Source organism: Homarus americanus, unplaced genomic scaffold (genome assembly GCF_018991925.1).
Source record: "Homarus americanus isolate GMGI-L3 unplaced genomic scaffold, GMGI_Hamer_2.0 scaffold34360, whole genome shotgun sequence".
Classification (NCBI taxonomy): Eukaryota; Metazoa; Arthropoda; class Malacostraca; order Decapoda; family Nephropidae; genus Homarus; species Homarus americanus.
The window spans coordinates 1,096,833-1,113,377 of NW_024739403.1; the positions used below are offsets into that span (position 1 = coordinate 1,096,833).

A 16,545-nucleotide genomic window follows, 5' to 3' on the forward strand; every position below is an offset into this window, starting at 1 on the left:
TTAAATCACGGCTACCAAATTTATTGAAATTTTCCTATACAGTATATAGCAATAATTTTTTTTTATTTCGCGAGGGAAATCGGGCAGGAAATGTTTCAAATGTACCGCCATGGCAAACAAATGCGTTATTTGCTCACCAGAGGCGCCGCCGTGGCTGCTCACTCACACATTTACGTTCGCCCGCTCAGTCTTTCTGAGTGAGTGACTAAAAAGCAGCCGACTCTGTTGCAGATTACGACTTCTAAGACGAGTGTAAATGGGTTGCTAGTGACATGAAAAGTGAAGTGAAGATAATGGAAAGTTTAATGGAAATGATTTGATACTGGAACTAATACTTTTGGTGTTCGTTTATGATTGTTAAGTGAGGGTGGCAGTGTGTCGTCTGTTGTTCTCGGGATGGCGTGTCAGCTGCCGAGTCTGGTGCAGATTCAAATTTCTAAAGCGAGTGCAAATGGGTTGCCAGTGACGTAAAAAGTGAAGTGAAGATAATGGAAAGTTTAATGGAAAAGATATACATAATACTGTAGCTAATATTTTTGGTGTTCGTTTATGTAGGTGTGGGATTGTCAAGTGAGGGTGACAGTGTGGTGTCTGCTGCCGAGTTTGGTGTTCCTGAGTCTGGTGTTTATTGAAATTGAAAAAGCTTGTTGTTCCCAAGTCTAGTGTTCATTGGTGCTTTAGTTAGTAAGAAAATGAACTCGTTAAGTCAAGCTTAGTAACTTTTTTGGGGCCTTCAGAACCTAACCCTATTTTCCCCATTGATTATGTACATGTAATTATATATCGCGACTTAGTACTGTATATAGCGAACATTGTTGGACCCTATCTCGCGATATATCCCGACCCTACTGTACCTATTAGAACATTACCTAACCTCACCTAACTTCCTATCCTGTGCACTGTCAATTCGATTTTCTTTCTTACAATCATCCAATCAGCATCTCTAGAAAAAAATGAACAAATTTAATCCAACATAAATCATAATAAACATGCCCAATGAGATACTCTTTCGTTTCTTGACATGCAAACAAAGACCGCTGACCCTTCCGCACAGCAGACGATGGGAACTAAAACATGGTCGCAATGAGAGATCTGACGGCGCCATAATTACGATAAACAGTACTGTACAGTACATTTCTTTGCCCACAAAGTACGTAGAGACAAGAAATTACTACCAAATTATCAGTGTTCGCAGTGTTTTTTTTCTGTTATTTCCCTTTTCTCATGCCCAGCCCATTAACAAGTACTGAAACTTATTATTGAAGGATAGGCTAAAAAGAAAATGAAAAGAAAAATACCTGGTACTCCACTGCTATCATTTCAATTTTATTAATCAGTATCGTCGAAACATATGAAAATTTGGTGAAATTCCATTAAGTCCTTCTGGTGCTAACCATCTCCTCCACCATTACCCAGCCCTCCAATAAAGTAATGTATGGTACCAACTACACAGTAGGTTTTACTTAGTTTTGCAGTTACCACACAGTAGTTAGGAACTTAGTACAGTACAAGATTAAGATTCGGAAATGGACAACATTGGAATTCTATATGGATTTGTATATAGGAAGATAGGGCCAAAAATATAACAATAATAAATAAATAAATAAATAAACAAATAATTTAATCCATAATAATTTTTTTGGAAATCTATATTTTTCAATTTTAAATTTGTTTCTTTGTTTTTCCTTTTGTCTTGTTGTGTTGTGTTAAGTTAGGTTTACACACTGGGGGTCCAAGGGGGCTTGGATAGGAGGTTAGGTCATGTCCTTCTGGCAAGGTTAGGTTAGACATGTAGTATACTGTACAAGTACTGATATTTGAAAGTTGTTAGGTTCTTGATGATCTTTTTGTTTGGAAAAATTTATATCCCCTACCATTTTTGGGCTGTTCTTGATAAACTAAAGAACTTTTATTAAACTGATAAGTTTGCTAACTAGGCTCCTTAACCAGTGCACCTATTCTTAAATATTACACTAATTAGAGCTTTATGTAACACGAGTTAGGTTTTGACAGTTCTTTGCGCGTTTTACCCCACAATTTACCTCTACATTAGAGCCCTGCTCACTTTGTGATATCGAAATTGCATTTTTCAGTGAAATCGAAAAATAAAAACAATTGACAAAAATAATATATAGTTAAGTATTCCTTTTTTGCTCTATCTCCCTACATACAAATCCATACAGAGTTCCATGGCTGTCCTTTTGCCATTCTTTCCCAATTACAGTACAGTATACAAGTATACTGTGCTGTACTGTCGGTTTCTTTCTTGTTTGCGAACCAATTTCAATTTCATTAGGTTTTCTTGTTGGAAACCAAATCCTATTTTTCTTATTTAATCTGTTATTTTTTATTCAAATTACTTTCAAGGAATCTAACCCATTTGGATAACGAGAGATATTTGTATACAGATATTTAATAAAATTCATCAATTTCAACAGTGTGGCCTGAGATCGGTCACTGGTGTGGGTGTGGGACTGCCACTAAAAATTACAACATATTGACAATAAACTGTAAAATCCATATTGAACAATGTTATAAGCAATAAATTTACTGTATACAGTATTTAATTTCTATTTAATTTTGACACAGAACATTATAAGTTTAAGCAGACAATTGCAAGCTGCACAACGTTCACCAGTCACACATTTCTTCGTTGTTGTTTTTTTATGAGTTTCATCGTTACTAAACTCACATTTGGTACAGTATTTAGAAAAAAATTTACAGTTAATTATACCAGACGAATATATGCCATGTGAGTATATACCAGTACGTATATATTCCAAGATAGTGGCTACATAGCATATTAAATACAGTATACAGTAGTACAGTACTGTATGTGTGGTATAGCATGATTTTTTTTACATTCAGAAACATTTTGAATAAAAATATACTGCATAAAAACAGAAGACACCACTACAAACCTATTTTTGGATGATTTTGAGTAGCACAAAACATCTAAGAATTATTAAACAGAGATGGGATATGGTGTTTTGGGTTTTAATTTTGTACACTATTTTCAGGGTAATATTCTGTAATGACCATTCATAGAACTTTAAATTGACTCTTATATTATAAGATGCAGAACAAAAATTAAACCGTTTCGATTGGATATTCATTTTTTTTTTAATTTTTGATTATATCTACTTAAAGAAATGAAATTTTGATCACAAAAAGTGGGCAAGGCTTTGAAGTGGAGGGAAATTTTGGGGTAAAAACAGGCACAAAAATGACAAAACCAGTTGTTAACACCTAACATAACCCAATAACACAAAAGAAATCAAAACTGAAATTGAAGTAAAACAAGAAAAAATTTTAAAATATTAATTTCCGATGAAAAAGCAAGTAAGCACACTCGCACAGGTATCCCATCACATAGTCACTCCCACTGATTGATGAGTAAGAAGTAAATGCATGTGTACCAGTATCATGTGACAAGGACATCCCTGGCGATGCAACAGTGTCACCAGGGACGTAATTACCACAAACAATCAATCAATCCCACTGACAGGCTGAGTAGGAAGTAAACATTGTACAGTATATCCACCCCAAACCTGTACTCTATTAATTGAAATTGAAAAGTGGAAACAACTTGAAAACTATACATTTCCCACAGAAATGCTATAGAGTAATGCAATGTTTTTTCTTTCTTTTTCTTTCTTTTTTCTCTCTCCCTATATAAGAATGAAAATAAAGTTGTGTGAATGGTAACTTGGGAATATTGACCTATTTTATTCAAAGTGTTTCTAAATATACTGTACATAATGCCATTCTATATTTCAGTGTATTTGAGTGATTTCAAACTGTTTGGGTGCATATGGGCAGCTTTGCACTGTTTTTTGGAAAATCATGCCACATGGAATGAACCACCAAGCATCAATACAATCAAACCTATAGTAGTGCATAATAAATATACTACATACAGTATATACTTATACTCAATAGCATAATTTTTTCTGATTTACTTTTAGAAATACTAAGACTTTATAAATTATTAAAAACAGAGAATACACCACTACAAACCTATACTGTATTTGAGTGTTTTAAATGACACAAATCACTGATATATTTTTTTCCTATTTACAATAAAAAACACAGAAAATAAAAAATGCAATAAAGCCACAATAAATAGCACTGTAAACCTAAATTCTGGTGTATTTAAATACAGTTTAGAGTACTGTATTTAGGGGATTTGTGCCGCTTGATTAGAATTGCTTCTTACCTAAGTTAACTTGCTGTCTCAGGTAATTTCGAAGTAGTATTACCATGAACTGCAATAGCTATTGTTTCTTCTCTATACATTAAAAAAATGTTTAAAGAGAGAATACTATGGAAAACAAGCCCAATATTACAGCAACCTTACATTATACATTTCCCCGGTGCCGGACAACTCGTACCCATCAGAACATGTCAAGTCGTACCCAATTACAACATAACTCGTACCCAATTTACGAGACAGTTCGTACCCATATATACACAGTACATACAATATATATATATATATATATATATATATATATATATATATATATATATATATATATATATATATATATATATATATATATATATATATATATATATATATATATATATACACACACACACATACAGCCACTCCTCGACTTACGACCACCCGGACATACAACCGCCCGTTGTACCAAAAAATTTTCAAATTACGTATTTTCAAGTCACGACGTTAGTGATTGCGCTGTGTACTGACAAAATTTTCGTTTGTAATTCCCTTTAAATGGCTGGCAAGCTTAAAAGTGAGAGTTTTGTGGAGCTGAGAAGAATAAGAGACAACCATTTTAGATTTTCTCTTTATTATTTTCACATTTTCGACTTACGACCTGGAATTGGGTCCCCAACCCCGTCATAAGTTGGGGAATATATATATATATATATATATATATATATATATATATATATATATATATATATATATATATATATATATATATATATATATATATATATATATATATATATATATATATATATATATAATATATAATATATATATAAAGAGAAATCCACCATATGCGGAAAGGAAATGAATTAAATAAGATCAAAATTAGAATGCTCGTATACGCTGATGAACTGGATATAGTAAGTAACAACATCCAAATTAGTAGATACAATAGCAACAACCTTTAAGGAAATATCAAATGCAACAGGACTTGAGATAAATGTGGAAGACCAAAACAACGATCGTTAAAAGAAACCAAAGGCAAAACCAATGTATCAGTATAAGTGGAATGAATATTCAAAAAATCGAGTCCTTTAAATACCTTGGATCACTTATGACATAAGAATACAAGCTTGAAGAAATTATGTAAAACCAATGTAAATTACTGTATAGCCAGGATTGGAACCAGTGATAGATGCTACTACAATCTTCTGGGCATACTAAACGAAGATCCGTATCAAGAACAACAAAGCTGAGAATTTACAACACAATAATACGTCCAGTTCTTACTTACGGTTGTTAATCAAGGGATACATTTCTGCAAATTTTTGAGCCTCATTTCTGATGTCATTATCATCCTTTTGGCAGCATTCTATCACTACTCTGAACCGATTGTGTACATTTTTATATGCAACCATTCTAGCCTGCCTCTGGAGAAGTGTTGTCATCAACATGCCACTTTCGTTGTCTAATTGTGGTTACATTGTATTCTGCAGTACTACATAAGCCTGTGCTTCCATCTAAAAAAAATCGAAGCGTTAGTTGGGTACGAGTTATCTTAGGTACGAGTTAACTTTTTTTAGTACGATTTACCATGGGTATGAATTGTCTTGGGTACAAGATGACCCTAACCATTTCCCCTCCTGGTTATAATCCAGGAAAATAGACAACGAAGGAAAACACCTGGCACCATACTGTAGTAATCATTCATCTATCATGTAGTGAAACATTAAGTCACTCTATAACCAAATAAACATAGAATGGATATTTATATCCACATCCATATCATGTGCATGATAAACTTTTGAATTATGTACATGCCACTCTCCATTTTTCATTGTATACAAATCATATGCATACGCAAGTCATTTCCACGCTTGATAAGCGTTTCAAATTTTCTAAAATAAATCAAGTTGGACCTTATTCAAATTAGGGATTTTGGTGAGTCTGTGGTTATTATTTTTCCTTCTACAAAACGACAACTGGGCTTAATTTAGTACTTGCCAAATACGCTAGTGAACACATTGCCGAACGGATTCGGTAAATACCACGTCGACGAGCATTATGTTTCTGCCAACTAAAAAATGAACAAATTCTGAAAACATTCAGATGTGGCTGGTTAGTTTCATGTACATAATCAACACGGAAATTATTGACATGGCTAAACAGTAACTGCAAATACTTCGTATCACAACACAAGACTATTTGTGTATATTTCTGTATTTATATCTATTCAACACTTCTTGTATAGATTGTAATATATACGATGTTTTGAAATGAACACGAAATGGGTTTTCAATTTCACTATCAAATTTCAGACACTTATGGGAATGATATACGTAACACGTACAGCTCTAGTCAGCCCTTGGACTTCTGTCATAATCTGCTCATATTCTAGTTTTCCTTCTGCTTCTCTTTGTTGCAGTAACGCTATCTTTTCCTGAAATTTTCTTGGGCTTGGCGTCGCCATTTTGCATTGGACGAAGAAATGTTTGTTGTTGTGTTCCAGTGTTGTCTCTAACTCAGGGCGGCCTAACAATGATTACTCTTTAAAATAGAAAAGTTTAGAATTTAACAGTAATATTGATATTTGAGTTGACTTTTGATTTTGGATTTCTTCTCTTGAATATTCTACTTATCAAAAAATTATGAAGGAAAATAAACATGCTCCAAAATATGGGAATAATGATAATTAGTTTATTGCAATGCGTAATTGTGTATCACAGAGAGCCTATCACGTTATACTTTATTCATTTAAATTAACATGATCCCAGTAACATTGATCAATGTGTTAACATATAAATTAACGTAGATATCTCTTTATGAATGAATTTTACGGGCTTTTGTTGCCATCTCAAGGTCATATTTCCCATTTTCTGTAACACGTGATCAGCTGGTCAGACTGTTTGACACGCCTCTGGGGCTGATAAAGTCTACTACACATAACTAATAGTATTAATGTTCACAAGCTTCAGCCACTCTTCTCACGAGGGTACTTTACTTCAAGACTTCAACGTACACAGTCGTGCCTGACATCTGCAAAATGTTGAAACCTAGAACTCTAACTCAGATACTTAGTCAGGCTAATACTGGTGGAGTACAAAGTGCTTTGTAAGTTACTAGTAATTGCAATAGTGTATAGCAGATATTTACCACTGTTTACATTTATATCTTGTTGTGGTTATTTTGCCGTGACCGACTAAATTTTTACCGACGCTATTTTATAGTGAGAGCTTTGATTGGCCAGGTACTCCCTGTTTAATATGACAGTGGGTCCGCCCCCTGGCAAGGAAGTTAGGTAGGTTTCTTGGTTGGTTGGGTCAGGTTCTATTAGGTTCTAGTAAATGTCGCCTCTTTTATAATGATAAGTTTCCATGCACAACAGATATGTGGTTAGGTATGTTTATAGCTACTGTTACACAACGATCGACTCACGGCGAAGTAAATGCCAAATGCTACCAGGGTCACGATCAAATATGGTTCTCGCTTTGTTCGCCGGTAATGAACAATTAGCCAATCGGAGCGCACTCATGATAAAATAGCATTAGAAGGAACTTACTGGTTATGGTAAAATATGCACTGCCTTATATCTATGTGCAACTCTCCAGGAATAATGATTTTAGTTTTTTAAGGCATAGCTTGGGGGTGGCTAGAGTGAATGCCTCCTGACCAAGGTCACTGGTTCACTTACACTTGCAGTATTATGGCCTTGTTTATTAGACTTTAGGTCTAATTGAGCGGTACAACGAATTACCCAAAAGTACCCAAAAGTATATTAAATCAGGGTAAAATGTTAACGAATATATGTTTTACATCAATAAAACCTGGTTAATAATGTTTACATTGAAATGTAGTCAAAATAATGAAATAATAAACGGCAAAAAACGCTAAATTCCAAAGAGGTACCTATCCAAAATGGAGATATAATTACCGATGTTTCTGCTACTTTGGGGTATTAAACATAGCCGTAGGATTTACTTTTCGTTAGGTTAGGTTAGGTTAGCGAAGTGCATCACGATGGATCGGAATTATCTCCCTTGTTCACGAACTCTTTGGAATTTAGCGTTCGCCAATACTGAAAGTTTTTCACTGTTTATTATTTCATCTTACAAATTATTTTTCAAAATTACACTCAAAATATTATTAAACATGTTTTGTGTATGCATAACAGATATTCGTTAAGATTTTACCTTGATTTGCTGTACTTTTGGGTACTTTTGGGTAATTCGTGGCTCCCCTAATTGAGTACTCATATCCCTTACCTTGACAATAATTTGTCGTCTATTCTTGAACACATTTACATTATTCGCTTGGTGGCTTGTGCAATATGTTCTATAGTCTGTACAGTACTGTACTATTCACTGACTACACTTTATGTCAAGAAGTTTGATTGTAGTTGAAGTTTGGGTAAATTTGCAGTTTAAGCCCCAACCACTGTTCGATAATATATATATATATATATATATATATATATATATATATATATATATATATATATATATATATATATATATATATATATATATATATATATATATATATTTTCCTGGTATTTGTGTGATTCATTGAATTTGACCTTCATTTCCGTAACATGAGTACGGTAGTTTTGGATTCATCCCCATAGAACCACCTACCTAACCTTAACCAACTTCCCAGCCGTCCCTGCCATATTAAACAGAAAGTACTTATTTTGATATCTGGTACTAATGAAAGCGATTTTGTTGAAGCATCATGGTGTAATTTTAAATTTTTTGTGGATGTCAGAGTATGCTCAGACCATGCGGGTCAGTTGTAAACAAACAGACGACACACGGTGACTGCAGAATTTACCATACTGTATTGGTTATTATCCATTTGCGACAAAAGTGGTACAGGTTGACAACCCTTTATCCGAAATTCCAAAAACCGAAAAGCTCTGAAAACCGAAAGTTTTTGTGGATTTTTTTTTTTTTTTTTTTTTTATAGCCCACCCGGGCACAGGTCACTGACCCACATCGGGGCCTGGGGGGTGAAAATGTAATAGTAATAATAATTATAATAATAGTGATTATACAGTAATAATAATAATTATTCATAGTTAATAAAAATTTTAATAAAAAATACACAAAAATAAAATAAGAATGATAACAATAATAACAATAATACTGTAATAATAAAATAATAATAATAATAAAGAAATACAAGAATGAAAAAAGATCAAAAGTGAGAAACACGACCTAGACCGATGAATTATTATTATTATTATTATTATTATTATTATTATTATTATATTTTAGTCCCCAGGCCCCAATGTGGGTCAGTGACCTGTGCCCGGGTGGGCTAATCCCTGTAAAAAAAAAAAAAAAAACAATTCTGAAAACCGAAAAATTCCAAAAACCGAAATGCATCTGGTCCCAAGGATTTCGGATAAGGGATTGTCAACCTGTATTAGAAAACGTTGTTCCTATTGACATGATATAACTAATGGTAAACACAAAATTGCTGTAACCGAGTTGTGGCTGAAACTACAATAATACCGAAGTTTGCAACTTTTCTGAGGAGTTTAAAGCCATGAATTCTCTTTTTGTCCCCCTGGTGTCATAGTTAAAGAGATGATTCTTCTGTTTTTGTTTTTGTTTTGTTTTTTTATATCTGCTTGGTAATTTACAGTTGAGAAAATGAAGGCATTCATGTACAGTGTTTTCCTTGCAAACCAGTCACTCAGAATTGTTAAGAGAACGTTTACCTACATAAATGAAGAACTCTTTAAGACACTATATTAAACCTACATTCGACCTCACTTGGAATATTGTGTACAGGTGTGGACGCCGTATCACAGAGGTGAGATTGATAGTACAGGTACTGTATCGAGAAAGTGCAGAGAAGAGCCAACACAGTTTTATGACAGGATGCTCCTGCTTAACACAATTACTCAAGGTACTGGATGTTTGGACCCAAATTCTGGAACAGGGTGGTAATATCGACATAATATACCTATATTTTGCCAAGGCTTATGACTGTGTACCCCATGAAAGGCTGAAAATTAAACTGGAAGGGCACAGGATTCGGGGAAGTGTCCTAGCATGGATCGGGGACTTTCTCCATGATCACAAGCAGTGTGTGGTGATTAATGGCACACAATCGTCATGTGTACCCGTCAAAAGCAGGGTACCACAGGGCAGTGTATTGGGCCTGCTGTTGTTTGTTTTCTTCATAAATGACATGCCAGAAGCTATACACTCCTCCATACAAATGACTGCGGATGATGCCAAGTTATTTTGGGAAATTGAGAACTAAGCAGACTGTGAAGAGCTGCAGAAGGATCTCTGTGAGCTTCAAGAATGATCGAAGAAATGGCTGCTAAGATTCAACGCCTCAAAGTGTAAGAGTCTGCACCTGGGATGTACCAATGGTAAGGAGGCATATCATATGTCTTAGACTTAGAAACCTACCATATCAAGATAGGTTAAAGAAACTAAACTTGCATTCCCTAGAAAGACGAAGAGTGCGGGGAGATATGATAGAAGTATTTAAGTGGGTGAAAGGAATCAATAAAGGGGATATAGATAAAGTTCTTATAATATCTGAGCAGGATAGGACTCATAGCAACGGATTTAAGTTGGATAAGTTTAGGTTTAGGAGGGAGATAGGAAGGAATTGGTTCACAAATAGGGTGGTGGACTGGTGGAACAAGCTTAGCAACTTTGTAGTAAGTGCTGGAATGCTGGAAAGTTTTAAAAGGAGGCTAGATAGATTCATGGATGTTAGAGAGTGGTAGTAACTCTCGACAGGAGCTGCCATGCACAGGCCAACCGGTCTATTGCAGACTCCTTATGTTCTTATGCCCAACGGGACAAAGAAACTGCATTAATTGAGACTAAATGTGAAAAAGACCTAGGTGTGTATGTTGACAATGAGCTGAAGTTCTCAGGCCATTGCGAGAAGAAGGTGAATCGGGCATCTAAATTATTCGGTCATTTAAGAAGGTCGTTCAGATATCTAAATGGTCTAACCCCTGTAACGATCTTCAAGAGTGAGGTACTTCCCCGCCTGGAGTACTGTCACCCCGTCTGGTCCCCAAAATATGCTAGGGACTGTCAGTTAATTGAAAATGTCCAAAGGAGGGCCACCAGACTGGTGCCTGCACTTCAGCACCTCAGCTGTCTAAAGAGATCAGAGTGCCTGCAACTGCTTAGCTTATACAGTACTACAGATGAGCAAGGGGTGACCTAGTTGAGGTGTATAAACATCTCAAAGAGCACTACTCAGTTAAGTGTCCTTACCTGGAGCTGGCAGACGCTCACCCCACCCCATGAGGGGTCACAACTCAAGGTTGAAGAAGCCGCATGTCCAGAAAACTGTTAGGGGTAACTTTTTCGGAGTGAGAGTTGTGGACTCTTGGAACAATCTGCTAGAGAGTGTTGTGACGGCACCGAGTGTGAGCTCTTTCAACACTTGACAAGCACTGGAGCAGGTTCAGATACATTCAGGAGCCAGTGCATGCCCAGTACTTGCCAACAGTGCATAACAGAGACGTGACCGACGGCCCAAGCGGCTAAAGAACCGATCAGTGGTGAAGAGGATAAAAGTAAAAGTAACAAAAATTGTACCATCACTGACTGACCTATCATATGAGGAAAGGCTGGCAAATTTGGGATTAACTACTTTGGAAGAGAGAAGGAGTAGAGTAGACTTAATTGAGACGTACAAGATGATGATTGGTTATGAAAATAATGACATATAAGTTTTTCCAATACCGAATATATCAAGGAAACTTGAGAGGGCATAACCACATATTACAAAAGCAGAGAGCAAATACAGAAAAAAGAAGACATGCTTTCAGTCAATGAGCAGTGGACAAATGGAATAATCTACATCAGTATGTAGTTCAAGCAACCTCCATTAACCAGTTCAAGAACTGCTTTGATAGAGTCAACGCGGCAATAAATCCCAACAGGGATAATCTTAACCAGGATACGACTACTACCTCCATGTATCTCCCAATTGGCTAACTAGTCAATCGGTAGCGAAGAGGGTAAAAGTTCCAGGAGAAGAAAATCAAACATGGCATGCTCCTCCAAATGGCACATGCCGCATTTACTCATAACTAAAACATTGAAAGCCTAAAGTAGGAAAGTTGCAATTTTCTTACTATTGTTGGGTATTCAGTAGGTAAAGAAATTTTCTTCTATAGAAAATTTTTATACAGTGCTTCCTTTTCAGCTTGATGTCTAAAGTCTAAAAGTATTTTGCCAAATTATAGGTATCATAACTGGGAATATTAAACCCTTAATATAAAATGCAACAGCATTAAATTCGAACCACCTTTTGGTAATTAATGTTTTTTTATATAATAACTACAGTATACTGTATTTGATTTAAGAAATGAAAATACACCAAATGACCTTATTGACCCTGTCACCCTTTTTGTATATACACTCGCTACAAAAATTTTTGCTGTACAATATGACAACTGATGAAGGATTTTGACAACCTTTCCGAGACAACAAGAGTCCGAGTGTTCATTTTGACATCCATCGGCCCCCTCCTTGTAGATACTTTCTGTAGCAAGTGTACAGAACCTGTACTGTACTTTCCTGTAACATGAAGTTCCGGTAATTTCAAAAGCTCGGGGATGCCTAGTACTGTACTGTACTACTGTATTTACCAACTGTGTACAACTGAGACTTGGCCACCCGCTTGACTGACAGTGAAGAGCATATGGTAAAGTAAGATAGACAATATCTTGAAGAATGGTTAAAAACAATGTATTCTTTCTTCTGTGTGTTTCTGATCATGGCCTTGACTTATATTTTGATAAATAATAACATTCAGAATGCAAATTTCCATGCTCTAATATCTATTCATTCACCATATTAGGGAATTTTAACATTACCGTATTAACCAGGGTACTTGTATTTTTTGTTACCATAAAGTACTGTACGGTACATACGAGCACGAACTGATTGCTATAAGAACAGCCTAGTCCCAACCATTGTAAAAATTATCAATAACTTGTAATCAACCAGTGTATTCACTCTCAGTCAATCTTACTTTTTGCACTGTCACTATGTTGAAATGCCCTGTAGTTTGAGCTTCTCCCCACCTGGTCATTATATGTATCATATTTGTATCACTTATGTTACTTGTATATTATTTGTAAATCAAGAGACCCATTCCCCAATTATGTAACTGTATATTTTCAGCCTTCCGACTGCCATGCTCTTTCAATAAACCGTTAATTATTATTATTATTATTATTATATATTTCTCAATGTTCTTCTTTATGCTTAAGTTTGGTTATATTTAAGTTGAATATTTTACAGGTTGTTAAATTTAGAAGGGGCACTGTTGGCATTCAGTGGATATGGCGATCGTGATGCTCGGGTTACTGCTGCTATTGCAAGTAATATCTGGGCAGTTTATGATAAGAATGGCAGAAATGCCTTTTCCGAAGACAGACTAAGTATGGTACTAATGGAATGTGAGGTAAGTTCTTGAAATTTAAATGTTATAAAATTGTAATTTGATAATTTTTGAAAAATAATGATTATTTTATGAAGGTATTAATGTGTTCTGAACTATACTTGTGTATGTGGTCCCCTCTGAGCTGAATTAAATCATCTGGTGTTAGCCAAATAAAATATTAAAAGTGGCATCACTATAGTGAAGGGGCTTGGGGCAATATTTTACTAACCACTTGTGAATGGGGTCCCCTCAGAGCTGAATAAAATCGTCTGGCACTAGCCAAATAAAATACTGAAGTGGTGTCACCATAGTGAAGGGGTTAAATGATATTACAGTATGGCCAAGACTACAATTGTTGTGGAATAAGTATACTGTATTGTACAGTACAGTCTCTCCTTGACTTACGACGGGGTTCCGTCCTGACGACCAGGTCGTAAGTAGAAAAGTAAAAAATAATACATAGAAATTCTAAAATGAGTGTCTATTTTTCTTCTCAGCACCACGAGAACTCTCACTTTTATGCTTGCCAGCCATTTTAAAGGGAATTACAAGCAAAAAAATTTTCAGTACACAGCGCAATCACTAACGTTGGGACTCAAAAATACGTAATGTGAAAAATATTTATACGACCATGACCGTCATATGTCCGGGTTGTCGTAAGTTGAGGAGAGACTGTACTGTACAGTACTGTTCCTGCTTACTGGACTAGAGGAATATAGATGTCCCCTGATATACAAAGGGGTTGTGTTCCTGGAAATCAATTCTGTAAATGAAAAAAAGTATAGTTCCCCCTGTACAGTGTACATTACATTGAATGGTATTACAGGGGGTTATTTTCCAGGATGGGGAAAATCTTGGTCATTTGGAGTGTTTTGCACATAAAGTTTACCACTCTTATGTCCTATAAAAATAATAGAACGTACGCTACAATATATAAAAAAAGTATATTGAAAAATATGAACATTGTACAGATACAGTAGAGCGTAAATGCCTTTGTGTATCCTGAGTGGCTATATTAACCACATGACAGCTAAAAGTCTGCATACTCTTAATAAAAAGGGATTACAAATTTTGATTGCGGTTTGTAAAGCAAATGTTTTATTCATTAAAAAGGGGCATAAAAATGACACTTGGTTTAAAATGATGTGTTGTTTATTTGGCATTTACCTTGTAGTTATAGATGAGAAGGTAATTTACTCTATTAATTAGAGGTAGAAGGGCAGTTCTCTTGGTTTTAAAGGGGTTAATATTGATTTTCTCAACAATAGTGATGCCTGTAACATGCCTCCTCCCTCCTTTTATATACAGTATACCTGTAGAGTACAGTATTTACATATACAGTATATACACTGGGTAATAGATGCAGTAGCATCTATTATACTGTCCTTTTCTATTTTTGCTTATAGTGCTGAATATGGTGGTCCATTTAATGCAATTTAATTTTTGTGGCTAATTCTGTGAAATAAAGGAGTTTAACCACGTTATAAAGAAAAATTGGGGTAAATTAGGGTGCTCCCAAATAAAAAAAAAGTGCAGTATCGATCATTAAAATAAAAAGGCTGTACTGTATACAGTAATGTACTGTATATCATCTTTAAGGGTAAATACATTACGGGTTTCATATCTCTGTTAATGTCGGCAGAGGATGGCGCTCTAGACAATTGCATGTGTATAGGATTCCAGCGTCATATGTAGTAAACTAGAGACTCTAGTTCTTTAATGGAAAGATAGATAAACAACGTTTTTGTCGTAATTGCAGTAATTTAAGCATTTTGAAATTTCCATGCACATTCACTTAGCCCATTATTACCTTCATCAGTTTTCAAAACTTTCAATATTATTTTTGTTTTTTAATGATTAACATTATTTTCATAATGATTAACATTCTTTATTTTCATTATGAAAACTGCTTACCATACATATTTAGTTTACATGATGATATTTCTCAAAAATAAGAGATCTCTCCTCAGAAATATATTTTACAGGATGGAAAAGTATGTGTGACACAAGTTGCAAACCTCCTTCTCTGCATCTATGCCAAGGACAGTGTAGGCTTTGGTTTACTTCGGGCCAAGACAAATGCTCTTGCCAAGTATCTGGATGGACCCTTACGGCAGGTTGCAGCAGCATGAACGCCATCCCTGTGTATTATATTATTAATTATATTTTCATTAAACAGTACTGTACCTGTACTGCATTATTGCCGGAATCATTTTCTCTTGTAATTTGAAGTGCATTATTTAAGATCTACAAATCATATAGATAAAATAAGAATTGTATTTTCTGATGATTAAACTGAAATTAGTTAGCATTCTGAGACTGCTTAGTCCCTCTTTGCTAACACACATCCCTTCTTATTTTTTTGTTAATCATTTTTATCATAATAGGAAGTATTACAGGGTCCATCCCTAGATGAAATGTTTCATTATATGTGAGAGTTGAATGTTTCTCAGGAGATTATGTGGGCAACCTTCTTCTGCCTGAAAATAAAAAAAAATGATTTAATTTAGGTTGTTTACTTCTTTTCCACAGTAATATATCATGAAGAACTCTGTAGATGTATATTCTCAGGACCATGTAAGTTATGTTAGGATAATACTGTACAAAAACCTCACATATTCAAATTTCAGATGATTCCAAAAAAATTATATACTGTAGTTTAAAATTCCAAGCAACCTCCTGATAATTAATTTGACCTTTAGCTGAATTGTGCTGAATGGTTTAAGACCTCTCAAGTCCTATGATTTATGCGTGCTACTTCCATCCACAAAGGCAGACAATGACGAGTGTAGAGGTTAGCTTGGAGTGTTAACATCCATTTTTATTCCCCTTATCCCCTTTGTCGCTTGAACGGTTGGTCACATCTCTGTTTGGCACTGTTGGCAAGTGCTGGGCATGAATTGATTCCT

At 35.1% G+C, this 16,545-nt stretch overlaps 1 protein-coding gene across 1 annotated transcript; it reads left to right on the top strand.

Annotated features, from left to right (window-relative positions):
* Window positions 1-7,053: 7,053 nt before the first annotated feature.
* Window positions 7,054-16,141, top strand: LOC121874692 (ragulator complex protein LAMTOR2-like). Its single transcript, XM_042378944.1, has 3 exons — window positions 7,054-7,300; window positions 13,495-13,657; window positions 15,622-16,141. Exons 1-3 carry the CDS (start codon window positions 7,233-7,235, stop codon window positions 15,766-15,768), a joined length of 378 nt encoding a protein of 125 aa, XP_042234878.1. The 5' UTR covers window positions 7,054-7,232; the 3' UTR covers window positions 15,769-16,141.
* The last annotated feature ends 404 nt before the right edge of the window (window positions 16,142-16,545 follow it).

Bases quoted from the DNA above. Each gene is read 5' to 3' on its own strand.
- LOC121874692 (XM_042378944.1), top strand. From the start codon at position 7,233: ATGTTGAAACCTAGAACTCTAACTCAGATACTTAGTCAGGCTAATACT. The intron at 7,301-13,494 runs GTAAGTTACTAG...AATATTTTACAG, and splicing joins GGTGGAGTACAAAGTGCTTT to GTTGTTAAATTTAGAAGGGG. The intron at 13,658-15,621 runs GTAAGTTCTTGA...TATATTTTACAG, and splicing joins TGGTACTAATGGAATGTGAG to GATGGAAAAGTATGTGTGAC.